Below are 15,634 nucleotides of genomic sequence, written 5' to 3' on the forward strand. Positions count from 1 at the left end.
TTTTCTCCCCTTTTGTTCCCCTCAAAAATACTGAGTAAACATGACTCATGCCGGGTGTTTTATCATTTAATGGCAACCAAACAGCCACTGAGGTGATGAAACTTGATCGGGGTCTCCATGTGGCCTCTTTGCCAAACAGCAGAAGATCTAATTGAGCAGCCTCGGGGCTGGATTATGAGTCATTAACGCGGCAGTGGATCATCTTTGACCCCTTCACGTACACACTACCGCCTCGTCAACAGATGACGGCGCAGACAGGAAATGTCTGATTGGGTTACACTGAACAAACACTGGCAGCTACCTGATGGCTGGATTCGGCCTCCATCTGTTTCCCACATCAGTCTGTATCGCAGCACTTAACTCCAGGTTCTCTGTTCTCCATCTCTCATTTGTTTCTCTTGCCCTCTTCTCCTTCTGTTTACTTGACCTGACTGTGGCTCTCGTGTCTCTAATCTCCAGGTAAATATGTTAAACACCCTACATATTTTACTGTCACTTATGTGACTTATATCTAGTTACTATCAAATCAAAAACATTCTTAGGCCAGAAGACAGTATCTTTTGGTTTACATCAGAATTCGGGTTTCCTAAAGCCTAGTTCACAACGTTCGGCATTATAAGACTATCGCTTACAATAATCGTAACAGATCATCCTGCCATGTGTGGTGTGTTAAGACTGATCGGGTCCAGTCGGTAGAATGCCGGGACCGCTCCGATACAAATTCAGGGGTATTCACCATGTTGGATTTTCTTGGCCTGATATCACAGCATATGTGGTGTCCTCCAACTAGGGACTGTTGAATGTGACAGGTAGCCAATCGGAAAGCGCAATGACATTGGGGAATCCCAAACAGCTGACATGGCGCAACTAAAATTCCAGTGGGCAATAAAATAAAAGCTAGTGATTTTCTATAACTCACCTTTGGCCCCTGAGGCCCCTCAAGTCCCTGTAAAAGATGAGAGAGACAGAGAGAGATTGAGTGGAAGAAAAATACAGCAAAGAAAAAAGAAAACGAGTCCTGGTCAGATGAAATAATGCAATCCTTGAAGCCAGCAGTGAGCCTGGCAAACTCATGGGAGGATTTCATGCAGTGCGCATACGCCCTTCAGGCAGAACTGAATCACAATCAGCCCCTTGTTTAATTTCTTCGGCAAGAACTGAAAATCGCCTCACTCTGAGCCTTTCTTGTCATGGAACTGCACCCTAAATGTGACTCCCAAATGAGACAACGGATAACTAAGACTCTTAGGGTTTTATCTTTTATGACAATCTCCATCTTTATTCATTTTAGCAACAAGAAAAACGTGCCTCGTCTTGGCCACCCCACGCTCCCAGTGCACTCCAAGACAAATTCATTACCTAAATGGGCCAATATTTGGAAAGCCTTACAAAGATAAAAAGTTAGAAAGCGCAAAAAAGAAAAGGCGCCTCGTTTCTGAGATGCAAAGCGGTGATGGATGAATCTGGAATAGTGCCTTTCATTGCAATTAAACTGGAAACCACGTTAGATCGTCAGCCTTCTTTTTGGCTCCATGGACAAAATGTTGTGAAAAGAAGACTGGATTCTTGCCGTATCTAAGCAGTTCATTAACACCTTTTAGTTCTGGCTGCTATGGCACGCCTTATAAGCCAGTTTTCTTCTTGCTTTGGGCTTGAGAAACTGTTGCCATTTGGCGCTTTGTTTGGGGTCAGACAGACCCTCTGCCCTAAGAGCCCTTCACGGCAGCAACTTTTCAGCTGTTGTTTGCATTGATGCTACATAAATGTCAAACAGATATGGTCCCCTGTTGAGTTTAAAACTCTGGTGTGCCTGCATTACGAGTAAAAGTTCCCAATGAGGTCATATTAAAGTTGAAAAGTTTGTCTGTCAGTGCAAATGTCTGTGCAAATCAAGCATGGTTTCGTTGGAGCCAAGATATGACTTAATAATGATTGGCTTTCTGGGAAGGAGCTGCTTGTTGGATCACTTCTTGTTAAGTTTTTGTTGATGAAGCAAAGCGTTCATCACATAGCTCAAGGTATCCCATTTTCATTTTCCCCAACATTTGCCCTTTAAAGTCTTGCTAGCAGCAAGTTCTCACATACACAAGCAAAGGCTGCTCAGTGGCAGGTCTTTTATTGTGCATTCCATCTACACCTATAACAAAAACCTCAGTAAAGAACTTTCACTACTCTATCAGCCAAGAAAAAAAAAGGTTTTCCTCATACTTGCTTTTAAATGCCTTTGTTTGCTAACCTCAGAAGGGTTTGGTAAACATCTTTATGACCCAATAGGAATGTGAGAGCATGTGCCACTTGCCTCAGAGCTAATTAACTTGGCAACATCTGAGAGCACTCAAAAATTAGAAGCAGGAAAGACTTTTTTCAGAAAGTCAAGTGCCCTCAAGGAAGTCCGGACTCTTTTCAAATCAAACTAAAGCTCAAACATTGATAAGTAGTGGCAGTAATCTAAGGTAAATGAAACTTTGTATGACAGAATACTTTACCATTGTGTATACCCCACATTTTACACCTTAGCGTCAACGTTGGACAATCAGAAAACATACAACAGGATGGTTATTGTAGTTGAGTATCTGAGCACACATACAAATCACTGAATGTCCATTCATGGGTTTGGAATTGACCAACAATAAGGAAGTCACCAGGTCATTTCCCGCACTCAACTCCAGCAGCACTAGAAAACAAATTTGGGCTGATCTTATACGGGCACCTCGAAGGTCCTATTGAAAGCATGGATGACTCAGTCGGTCTTAATGTGCTTTTGAGATTAACTTAGATTTTTTTACACCTTGTTAGTACTAAATTGGACCTGTTTTTTGTATTCTAATTTTTTGTAGGTTAGATTCAGCAAGGTGTCTGAAACATTTCTTCAAGATTTTGGTCAACTGTGACATCATCTTCCTGGAGCCGCATCAGATTTTTTGGCTACACATCTTTGATGTAAAAATGTTCAACCACATTCCCAGGTGCTTTACTGAATTGAGATCTGGTGAGTGTGGGTACAGTAAGCTCATTAACATGTCCAAGACAGCGGTTTGAGATTATTTAAGTGAAATAAAATGGTGAGTTATCCTGCTAGAAATAGCCATCAAAAGATGAGAATGAGGGTTAGCCATAGTACTCAGTTAAATTGTGGTTTAAGTAGTTTTGGTTGGTGGAGTAGTTTGGTGGAGGTTTTCTTGGAAGACTTTAGGATTTGTGGAATTAAGCCCGTTTGTACCAACTGAACACTATTTAATTGACTGAGAAAAGGCAGGACTGATGCTTTTAAGTTGTTACTGCCAAATTCTGATTCTACCACCTAAAATTGAGACAGGCTAGACCAGGCAATATTTTTTACAATCTGTCGTTGACCAACATTGGTGAGACTGTGTGAATCTGATCCTTCCTAGCAGAAGGGAATGACACCAGGTATGATATTCTGCTGCTGTATCTCATCTGCTTCAAGGTTAGTGTGAGTTCAGATTTGGTGTTCTGCATATTTTGGTTTTAAAAGGTAGTTTGGATGTTTGTCATCCCAAACCTGTCTGGTCTGTTTGTTCTTATATGATTGATGGACATTTTCATTCATTCATTGAACACTGGATATATTATCTTTCCCTGTTCATTCTAAGTAAACTAGACAGTTGATGTGAGTACAAATACAAAGCAGATCAGCAGTTTGTAACATATTTATACTAACCTGCTTAGCACCAACAAGCATGCCATATTTTATGCTACTTAAATCCCATTTCCTACCAATTTTGATGCTTTGTTTGTACTTGAGAAAACTGTCTTCTGTCTTAATCAATCACAATGAGTGTAACTAAGCAAATGGTCATGAATTTGAGATTATATACTACTGTGACATATTAAAACAGAAACTTAAAACCTGTGTTTTTTTATTACTTCTACTGTCTGCAAGGCGTTTATTTTCTCAGGCTTTTCAGTAACACTCGTCATACTGGTACGACTAAAATAATCATATAGTCTATTTGGTGAACCTACACTGAAAGTTTAAGTAATGACCTGATTGTGTAATAAATTGCTGTTTTAAGAAAAAACAACCTAATCTGCGGTAAAGATTTGAAATCTGAAGTTTCATTAGACTCCAGGTTGCAGAGCTTGATGATGATGCGATGACAGTCCTGGGTACAATGTTATGTTAACGCAGTAGACTGCGATTTCTCCAAGGGCTGCAAGGCCGGTCACTCTGTATATTTTGGTTAGTCCAAGATGTTAAATTGGTGGTTCCTAAAGTTTTCAGCTTCAAATTAATAAAATAACACGGACAGGAAGTTGTGGTCCGAATGGGTGGAAAAAAACAAACGGTGCTAATAGGCCATTTAAAATTCTAACAAGCGTGAAATGGCAGTTTCAACTCATTTTTTAGACATCATTTCAGGATATTCAATAGTCCATAACTCACACTTCCATCTCAAGACACATTTTGGTAGTGACTGTGGTAAATTACACCCAGCGGAAGTTTATTTCAACAAATTTTGCATTTGTAACTAATTATGACCTGATGATATATATGTGTGTAACTTTCAAGCCAGAGGTTTAAATTTAAAAGACATGCAAATTACTTTGTTTTGTTTTTAAACATGGGAATAACTTACAATAAAATCAGCTACTTTAATGCTTTTTTAAATACGTTGTTGTAGTTTCAATAAACGCAGAGCAATCTGCTTCAAAAACTAATATTGTGCTTTTGTAGGTTCAAGTTAATAAAAACACAGATGAATAGTTTAAACATGGCTGTGCTGTGCAAACATCCGAAAGTGGTTGACTGAATATTTGCCAGATGCACTGGTTTGTTTCCAAGCAATTCCAAAACATCTCTGCTCTTGCTGTGGATGAACATTAAATAAAAAAGTAGTTAAAGACATGAACAAATAATGAGTGTGTCCTTACTTAAAAAAAGGCATATCGGAAAAGTTACTTGAGCAATGTGGGTAGACTTTGGAAAGATACAGGATGAAAAGGGGAATTAAACTGGAAATAACACCACAATGAATTTGGGGGGGCTTTTTTCCAGTTATGGATGGAGTCTCTAGAGTCTCATTTAATCTTTTCCAAGCAAAGTCACGATCCAAATAAATACTTTGTGCAAAGTATGAAGTATGAAGGTGAAAGCCACCTTCACAGAGAGCAGAACACCTTTTTTAATTTACTCCAGAAAAGGTTTGTGGCACTGATCAATTCCAACCTTTGAGTTCTAAAAATATTTCTTTTTCTCCTTTGTCGTCTTGCCACCTCCCCTCCTCCTCTTCCTCCTTCTCCACTTTCTCCTTCTTCTTGTTGCACCACAAGAGTTTAATCCCCCTAACCAGCACCACATGTCGTAAAAGGCTGCTGGAAAACTCTGGATTCTACTTTTGCCTCTTTAACAAGGGCATCTACATTAAAAATGGTTTGCCATGTCAAATTAAGTGTCTTGCTCCTGGAACACTGCGGGGCGGGGGGCGGGGGGCGGGGGCGGGTGGGGGGCAAGATGTTTATGGAATCTCGAACCTTGAGAGGAATGGGAGAGGATCTTTTTAATCCTCAGCTCCAAATGCTTGAGAACATATAATTCCTCAGATTTAAGGATGGATGCAAGGTTTGTTCCTGAGTGACAAGTTAACTCTCTTGTTCTCAATTTGTTCTCTCTTGAGTCAAAACACACACAACCTACAACAGGAATATGACTACCAATCCAAAATCCCATCTTTACTAATAGACCTAACATAGTAGCAAGCAATCAGCATTTGGCTTAAAAAAAACAACAACAAAAAAACCCAGACCTTCTGACATCGTAAATGTACTGTCGCATCTATTTCCCCTGCCCCCAACAACAGCTGGTTTGTGCTGATCTCCTGCTGATTTAGATCAAGGGGGCTTGTTTCCAGATGATGACTTTATCTCTTGTTAAAAGTATATCAGTGTCATGCAGCGTATTTACTCATGAAATGCTGTACTATATTTAATGAGTCACAGCGAGAAGTGATTACTTCTACGTAGAGCTCTACGAGAGGACATTTTGGAGAGGAACTCCAGCTGTTGCTGTCATAAACAGCTGTAAAAGCACTTCAGGCTTATGGAAGAACACCTGGGACCCTCCACTTTGCCGTTTTACTCACATGAGTCACAAAAACTTAGCTACCTTCACAGCTACTGTATGAGCGGCGATGGGAACAAAACATTTGGGAACAAAAAAAACATTGAAGAGTCATTGTCGAGTGTACCGAAAGGTCATTGGTAATGGGTTTCTAGATAAAAAGGCTCTTTTTCCTTGATCGTTTCCTGTTTCTGCTTCTGCAAAAATCTGACAGCAGCATGTGATTTTAGTCAATTGGTCTCCTTTGATTTTTTTTTTTCCAGAGCTTGCTTTGACCTTTTCAGTGTAGCTTTTAAGAGGAGACTTTAATCAAAAGCTTTATTAGCTGCAAGCTGCGTCCACCTGCTGTCCGCCGGCTAGTGGCCTGTCCTATATGTTTGGGTTTGTGAGAAAAAGTGTTTTATCAGTTATCATAAAATGTATCCTTAACAGTAAGTCCCTGCATAAAAAAATTGCAATCAAAATCGACATCAAACCCATGTGATGCCACTATGAAAATACCAAAAATACACTCCGTGCTTGAATTACAAGCAAAGATGTTGAGTGTCATCCTCATGTTAAAATCATATTTTTCAGAACATATGAGTATTCAACACATCAAATGTTGCTGTATTATAATACCTAAACCTTAACATGTCCTCAAATTGGTTGTCATGGCGTATCCATTGAAATACGCCATGATGAAAGTCTTGTGCAGCTCTTGATATGATATTGAAATAAATACGTGGCTTCCTCATCCTCACTGGTAAAGTTAATGCAACAATCGATGGGACTGTTGCATTATGAGCTTAAAGCTGAAGAGCTTCTTCATCATGAGTCCTTCCTGGATGAGCTGGAATGGCCAATTATAACACTGCCACAGTAGATACAACATTTCAAACCAATTGCTGATGCTCCTTTCCTAAGCTAACCAAGATAGGGTGCTGCACCAATCGTATGAAAAGAATTTCAATTTTGAAGGTAAAATAATTTCTCACCATGAGTCCAATTTCTCCTGGCTGGCCTGGATCACCCTAGAAAAAAATAAATAAATAAAGGCAGTCAATATAAGAGTGTGGTTTTGTTTAAAAATATAGAAACACATCAATTAAGTTTTATTTCATTTGAACAGGTTTGTGAATGCAAATGGACCCAATCTGCTGATTCTAAATATGCAGAATAGAATTATACAAAACAGAATTTACATTGCCTGGGAGAATTTTGTTTTGCTCTACCACCTGCCCCGTTCCATGTCCATGTCTCTATCTGACAACCTCATTCTAGGTTTTACTTTTGGTCCAAACCTCATTCAGATTTCAGTACATCACTAAGAAACATGTCATTTCAATTTTACATACAGAGTACTTGCCTTTCTTCTAAGTTATTCACAACAGCCAAAAGTAAAGAAAAGTACAGACACCTAGAAGGAGAAGTGTAACTTCTTGGAAAAAAAACTTTAACAAGTTTAGCAACTTCTACAGGAAGAACTGAAAACAATCACCATAAAAAAGTTGGAAATAACCTCATAAACAATTCTTAATATATTTGAGCTTCTACTGAGATTCCTGCCAACACAATAAAGATCAGCTGGAGCCTGCAGAAGGTTTTATGGCTGAAAATAACTGACAAGGTTTTTTCTGTTTCTTTTTTCTCTCCTGGTTCACATAAATTAGCAAAAAGCCAGTGGTGGGCATGAAGAAATGAAAAATGTTATGTTGCAAACAGAAAAATTTGAGCCAACATAAATCCTTTTAATAATAAAATATTACCCGAGGGGGATTTATTTTTTATCTATAAATATTTGAGGGAAAAAAAAAAAGGCCAAACAGTTCTTCCACTCTTCGTTAAAATGGTTTCCACTGGCATTTTTCCCTCTGAATACTAGGTCAAGTCAAATTAGATGCGACTACAAGAGGAAAAAGTGTGGCATTTTCAAAGAAAAGTTGACAAAATTTTGTAGACCCAAAGACATTTTAGTGACTGTGAAACCCCGTTTCGGCCTGTGCCTTTTACAAATTAATCTTTTCCCACTCTGACACTAAGGTGTGTGTTCAGGTACAAATATAAGGATGACTCAATTATCCAGGACCATCATTCACTTTAAAGAAGCATAAAAAATTTGGTAGTTTGGAAGCTGTTGCAAAATAATATATATTACCTTCCATGCTTTAAAAAAGATGTGCAAGAAGCCTCAATAATGAGTAAATCCATCACGTAGTGCAGCAACATAATCTCACACTGAACATTTTAGAACAATCCAACCTTGAATTTTAATACCTTTATTTAATATTAATTATTATGACATAATTGCTTACGAATTATTGGTACATGACTAATTGACAAGCCTAACATTTGCCTTCTTTTAACATTAACTAAATTTCTAGAAAATTGTTACCCGTGGCATTCTATTTCACTAGAAAGAATAAATATGAAATGAGAGAAAGGCAGATTTCTCATAGTCGCTCTTCCAAATGGGAAAGAAAAGAGAACATTCCATTGAGGTAAGGCAGATGTGTGTTCATCTCGATAGGTCAGGAAACAGCTACAGCTGCTTGCCTCAACTTGCCCATATCTACAGTCAGAGCAATAATCAAACTGGAACAGTTTAAACTACAACATTGATCGGGGGTTGCACTCTGGTACCCTTGGATCTTTCTGCATGGAGATTGTTCGTGGGTCCCCTATGGTTGCTCTGGCTTCTCCCACAATCTAAAACCATGACTGTTAGGTTAACTGATCTCTCTAAGTTATCCTTATGTGTGTGCGATGGTTGCTTGTACTGTCTGTCTCTATATTGCCCTGTGATGGACTTGTGACCTGTCCAGGGTGTGTCTAGGCCCTCGCCCAATGACCTCCGAAAACAGGCACAAGCAACCCCTTGACCCTGCAAGGATAAGCATGTAGAGAAAGATGAATGGACTGAACTTTGACCAATAAGGTTAGACGAGGTCCCAAACATATTTTGCCAACATGCACAGATAGATGTAAAAAAAGAAAATTTTAAATGCTCACTGTTATAAAGCTGCAGCAAAGAATGATATTGACAAGGTCAGATACCATTCATTTAGATGTTATCTTAATGACAGCCACTCGTGTCAAAAGCATTCCACAAGAGAGTTTCCATAAAAACTTAAACATGTGTAATTTGCTAATCTCTGCTGGAGTTTAAATTGGAACCAAGTCCTATGATGAGACTACGGCTTTGATGACGGCTTTTATACGAGACCACTGTCTGGAAACTGCTAGTATTTTCGGCTGTTGATTGGAGAAAAGTTACATGTTTAGACGGCACTGCATCACCACTTAGATGAGAGTACCGGGACACCTTGAGTCCACTGTAGTTGTCATGCTAGGACACAATGTGGCGCTCGGATGTTAGTGCTCATCTAAAACATACATATATATATATATATATAGGTAGCATACTTTGTTTTTACTGATATCTGTCTGAGCAAAAGTGCCAGTGTCAGAGACTCCAATCACTGGTGACATGTAAATGAGCAGTTGTATCACAACAAAAATGTTTCGGCTTCAATAAAAATCAGTTCTGTGTAAACTGGGCGTAAGATTGTCCTTTCTTCTAACAGACACTCCATGTGGGTCTGGCGAGAACCAAAGGGACGAAATGGTGATAAGGCTTCTCTTGTCCACTCTTAAATAAGGTGGAGAAAATGTGATGCTGTGGGTTGCTCCAACTGTCCTGGGAACTTTGTTCTCTTTAAAATACTGGGAGACCTTTGCCAGAAAACACAAAACAACTGGATAATAACAACAAACATCTGCCAAATCAACACAAAAATGGTTCACCAGACACAAAATCGATGTTTTCAAGCCCATCTCAGTCCCCAGACTAGAAAGGGACAAGCGCAGATAGTGAATATTTATTAACATCTGTTGTCTTCTCACACTAAATAAGTATATTTAGGGGTTTTTTTTCTTCAATATTTTCACTCTGAGATTGTGATACTGCAATAAAAAAGACGTGTATTTTAAAGCTTTTCATACATTGTCAACAGGTATTGAAATTCAGAATGGATGGTGCTGAAGTAACATAATGTAATTCCAGTAACAACAGAGCCATGTAGACGCTCAGAGACCAGTGGCCAAATTCTAGCAGTTCCTTTAAGAAGACCCATAACTCATTCCTTGTATGTAAGGATGCAGTGCCATTTTTTTCACATTTGTCATGGAAACAGTTATCATACCAGACATTCCAAAGGTTTTTGCATTTTTGCCATTATGACAGTTGTAAATTTTTAACTTATTAAGATGATTTATCAATGATATCAACATGGATAATTAACAGACACCAAAAGTGATAAGTTGGAGTAAATATTACTACAGTTTACAGTGGATTTTGTACTTTAATGGGGAAAGTCTTCTATAGTCCTCAAATTACAAGTTCATCCTTAAAAAAGTCTTGCCATTATTTCTCCACCCTTTACATCGAAAAGGTCTTTGGAAAGTCTTGTCCTCCAACATAAATAATTAAACAATGGGTCAGTTAGGGTTGCAAAACTGCATTTAGTTCAAGTTTCTCAAGCTTCTCTTCTTATCAAAACCCAATACTCACTGGTAGACCTGGCAAACCTCTGGGTCCATCCTTTCCAGTGTCCCCTGGAGGGCCCCTTGGTCCTGGAGGGCCAGGTGGGCCTGGAGGCCCGGGTGGTCCTGCCTGGCCTTGATCTCCCTGTATGACAAAAAGAATACATTTCCACATCAGTTCTATGTGATATTGTTGGATCAACCAAGACAGAAGTAACTGCAGTTAAATGATGACAAAGGAAATGGTGTAATGATCTCGTGGGTGGCTATGGCCTACCTCCATTCGTAATTAGGAGGAAAGATTTCATTTTGGAGCTAGCATAAAACAACAATGAGGAGATTTAATGTAATGGTTTAAAATTTGCATAACTTACTTGAGATGCATGCAATCTTAAGTGGACTATGCATTAAGCACAGTCTGAAAAAGGTCACATTTGTCAGCGAAGGGTTTTAATAATCAAGAGAGAAATACTGAAAATGTGTGGTCCATAATTTTACTCAATTAGGAAAAATTCTGAGAAAATATCCAGCAATTTAACTTGCGGGGAAATTCCTTTTATTAATGCCAAGACAGTAATTCGTTTTACTTTACCAAGCATCTATTAGGACATTTTCTTATTAACTTTTGCAATAACAGAAGGGAGCATGAGGGTGGATATGACAGAATCTACAGGCTGGCATGCTCTAGACAGAGAGAAGTGAATTGGTGACACTTGGCACAGTGGACAAAGAGACAAGAGAGAGGACACACCCACTACCTTAATCAGCCGACGCTTTATGAGCTGCTGGTCAGCGGAAAGAAAGCCATGATTGATCTTTGGGAAGACCATCTGAGCAGGTGTGTGAGGTCAAGAAGTCGGAGTTCAGAGGTGAGAGAAGGTTGAAGAAGGAGAAGGTCCCAGAAGAAGAAGCAGCAGGAGGAGGAGGAGGATGAGAAGCCAAATGCAAAGAGAAACAGATTTTGTTAGGGAGTCCCATGTTCATGAAACCCCCCCAAACAGCGCCTTCACAGATGGAGGTGAATCCACACTTTTCCAACACTGAGGTGACTTGCTTCGGAAGTCTGGGGTTGCCTTTTGGAGCTGGAGCCCCTAATTACCACCTCTGGAGTGTGAAGTGGGTTCACAGTGCCCCCGCCCCGTGGAAAAATGGGAATCGCTCCTTGTCTGTGAAAGCACCGCCATCATTATCGTGCCTGCTGCCAAGTCAAACCCTGTGAGCTACACACACTGAAACCAGCATGGGTCAACCTTCTGGGTTGAGGTTGATTTCATACCTTCCGTCTGTCAATGCTTGCATTATTCTGCTCGCGCCCATTGGCGTTGCCATCGATGAAACAATTATAAAGGCCAAATTGGTTGTTAGGAGGCTGTGTGGTGAACCATGAGCATGAGCTATAAAAAAAAAACATTTTGCCACTTTTGGTCATAATTGAGTATTCCCTCTGGAGCTCCTTCCATTCATTTCAGTGTCAATGGACATGAGCCAAACCATGTCTTGGTTTCAGGATACAGAGTCTGTTCCAGTTAACTACATATTACAAGGTTGTAAAAAGGCCACCTTTGCTCTCAGTGGAGGATCTGGGATGTAAAATGGAGCAGAAATCTGTTAAGTGAGAGCCTGCTAGCAACAGTAGGACAGAGAGGAAACAATTGACAGGGGTTTTCCGGTAAATACTCAATCATCACGCTTTAAGGAAAGCGGCCAGTGTGTGCTTCAGAGGGGGTCGGACCCAGCAGCTGGGCAGCACCACCACAGACAAACCTTGACAGTCAGGATCTGATTGCTGTGCAAAGCAGCCAGCGTAGGGAGACCAGGCAATCCCTAAAGGGACAAACAGCAGAACATGGCACAACACACACATGACACTCAAACACTGGATGAACAAAAACAGTAAAAGGCGGAAGAAGACAACAATCCAGCTTGTATTCTTACACTTCTACCACAAACTGTGAAATGTGGGGAAAACTCTCACAGTAATGTGCAAATATCATGATGAGTGAGTTGATTTACATATGGGCCCATGTGGGTAGTGTGTGGGTTATGTTACCTAACTATTATAGGCGTAAAAAGTCTTCACAACAATGGTAAAGTGCCATGGTGGAACTATAATAAAATATTAAATAATATTAATATTTGATATGACCTAAAACCATATTTGAACTTCACTTGAAAAGCAAACTGAAATCTTTGAGGAGGAAAGACAAAATAATGTATTAAAGCCGCAACCCACTTAAAATTGGGGGTGTGGTTGTGTTCACAATTAAACACCACATTCAAACTCATAGGAGTTCTTCATTAAAAGTGCCTTTGATGAAACCCAAATGAACTTGATGTTCTTGTTCTTTTTCTGACATTTCATTTTTTTGCATGTCACGGCAAACCAGTCAAGGTATGCTAGGGGCTTCCAAGCATCAAAAAGACTCAGTCAGGACGATATTTTGGGACGTTTCTGAGGCATTACGTGGAACACAGTGATCATCAAGGAGAGAAAATGTGGTGCAGTGAAGACAATACAAAATACTGGGTGTCTTTTTAAAATCGATGAAAAGCCATGAAGCAACTGTAACAGAGCTAGAGGAGTTTTCTGGTAGTTGTGGGTTTCTAATGTAGCAACAACACTGCTTTGTTCCTGATATGCCTGGGCTGTTGGGTCTGGTAGCAGGACAGGAGCCTTTATATATATATATTTTTTTTTTTACAAAGAAAAACACATTCCGAGTGTCCAATAAAAGTGTGAGGAAATGTTTTGTTGCTCAGTTTGAACTGATTTTCTAAGTATCCACTTAAGACTCAGCATAACAGGTTCAGCTTTACTGCTATGGTTTGTATGTCGTCAACTAAACAGGATCCAAAGCAATTTCCCATCCAGCCTGAACAAAACACATATGGGTGCCACACACTCATGAAGGCTGGGTGGTTCTTTTTGAAATATAAATTAACTTTTTTAAATAAGAAGTACTCAGACTTTTAACATATGGAAAAAAATGTCAAGAATAGTACTTGGTTACTTGAAGTCAGAGACAAAGAATATGTTAATATTTTATTATAAAATGTCTAAATTTCTATATACTGATAAGCCCATGTGTTGTTCCCTATTGTGCTTCAGAAAATAAGAAATTGAGATGTTTATTGGGAATTCAGTAAAATGGTTCTCTTTTGTTTTCCACAAACTTCATGACAGATGTAATCTAGCCATGAAAAGTGAATAAAATGAAAAAACATTGGGACTTCTCTGTGTTGGAAGGAAGCAATGATTTACAGCTGCATATTAACTTTGATCTGGATCCAGACTCTGTGATTTTTAGTCCACCAAACATTTAAATCTCAGTGAAATAAGTGCTCCATAGTGTGTTAGATTGCCCCTCATCTCTGGGGTAAAACACAAAGTCATGCTAACTAACATCAACCAAACAGTATTCCTTTTGTTCCCTTCCTTATGTTTTTACCAAACGCCCATCAAGCTTATACTGTGCTGGAGTTTGTTAGTACGTTTTATTTGCTGTCGTGGTAACAAGCTCTTGGATTTGTTTCAAAAGCAATTACATGATTTTCTTTGTAGGGGACTTGGGATGTCTTTCTGATGGTGTGAAGATATTTTAATTTATTGTGGTAAGTTAAATATGCAAAATTGAAGAATCTGGATATTTTAGTTGGCACCAAAGAGCTAAGGATTCTTTCTTAACGAAGAGGCATAAGACTATATATAGATCACCTTCATTTTTGATAAATTAATTTGTAAGGTTTATGAGTTTTTTATGTCTAAAATGACTTACAAAGCACTCAACAAACAAAAAGCCCCACTCCTCTTTGGAAATGATCCAGTATTAGATTGAAAATGAGTGGAAAAGCAGTCAAAGTAAGGAACATTTTTGAAAAACCTTAAGAAAACATGAAAAAACATACTGCTCAAGTCAATTTACATTACATGCATGTCTGGCTCTTTGAAAGTAAAATGGAAAAAGAAATGATGGATGACCCAAAACTTTTGCACTGTATTGTTTTTTAAAAACACAACTGCCTATTCTGTGGAATAATGATTGATTGAATTTGAACAACAAAAGTTGAAGCACACTTTAGCCAAGTTCTAGTTGCACGGCAAAGAGTGCGCCATGCTGGTTCTGCAATGATTACATATTCTGTTGGTGATCTTTATGCTGCAGGTTGTGCTTCACCACAAATACTCACCATCACTAAACAGAAGAAAGTATTTCTTAAAAGACTGGCAGATAATCATAAACATGTCCTGTGAAGGATCAATCTTCATCTGTAGTCAAGCTCGAGATAAAAATCTGGCTTATCCAAACATGGCTTTTGTGCCATCCCTCTGGTTTTCCAAAGATAATTCAAAAAGCATGGCTCATTAGGAATATGGCTTTCAAGGCAAGCTGTTTTGATTCATGCCTGCAGCATAAATGAGTAGGGGATACAATAGCCTTGCTGTGTGCGACTGGAATCGAAACACAAGTATTTCTCAAGTTATTTACGACCTCAAACATTTTGAAGACAAAGAAGGGGAAAAACAAGCAGTGGATTATGGTCAGGGGGAACAGACAATACACTTACTCCAGGCATGAGATCCAGTACGGGGCATATGCAAGCTGATACACATTGTGCTTTTCCAATCATTCTGAGCCATATGCATGCAGAACATTTTGGTGGAAAGATGCGGGCAGGTCAACACGATGTTGACCACCTCGCTGACCGGTGTGTGTTAGAAATGTGGAAAAAAAATTATATTCAGCTCCGTCTCCATACTGTTTCAATGCTGATGTCCATGTGTAAGAATGATAATAACATAGTGGCTGACAGAAAAACCTAACCATTTACAGCCTGCTTTTGTTTGCTTTACTCCCAAAACGGATGTTAGTTATTAGGTGGGGAGCTCTGTTGCTGCATATGTGCCTGTGGCAAAGGGAATTGATCTGTAGCAAACAAAAACTAAGATATGAGGCCAGACCAGGCCAGAATCTCCTGAAAGTAGACATGGTCACCAAAAAAACCCTAGCAATACCAGGTAGTTGCATT

The 15,634-nt window shown here is 39.2% G+C and overlaps 1 protein-coding gene across 11 annotated transcripts in view; it reads right to left on the bottom strand.

Annotated features, from left to right (window-relative positions):
- Window positions 1–15,634, bottom strand: part of col25a1 (collagen type XXV alpha 1 chain) — a 196,587-nt gene that overhangs the window by 46,439 nt on the left and 134,514 nt on the right. For 9 of the 11 annotated variants that reach the window (XM_023346158.1, XM_023346160.1, XM_023346155.1 and 6 more), the window contains exons 7-11: window positions 12,371–12,430; window positions 11,365–11,436; window positions 10,635–10,751; window positions 7,060–7,095; window positions 920–946 (exon numbers count right to left, since the gene is read on the bottom strand). In XM_023346158.1, the coding sequence (XP_023201926.1) occupies window positions 920–946; window positions 7,060–7,095; window positions 10,635–10,751; window positions 11,365–11,436; window positions 12,371–12,430 (312 nt within the window). The remainder of the gene's footprint in view (window positions 1–919; window positions 947–7,059; window positions 7,096–10,634; window positions 10,752–11,364; window positions 11,437–12,370; window positions 12,431–15,634) is intronic. The other 2 variants (XM_014468962.2, XM_023346162.1) reach the window with 2 other exon arrangements.

The sequence above is a fragment of the Xiphophorus maculatus genome, chromosome 14 (assembly GCF_002775205.1).
Source record: "Xiphophorus maculatus strain JP 163 A chromosome 14, X_maculatus-5.0-male, whole genome shotgun sequence".
NCBI lineage: Eukaryota > Metazoa > Chordata > Actinopteri > Cyprinodontiformes > Poeciliidae > Xiphophorus > Xiphophorus maculatus.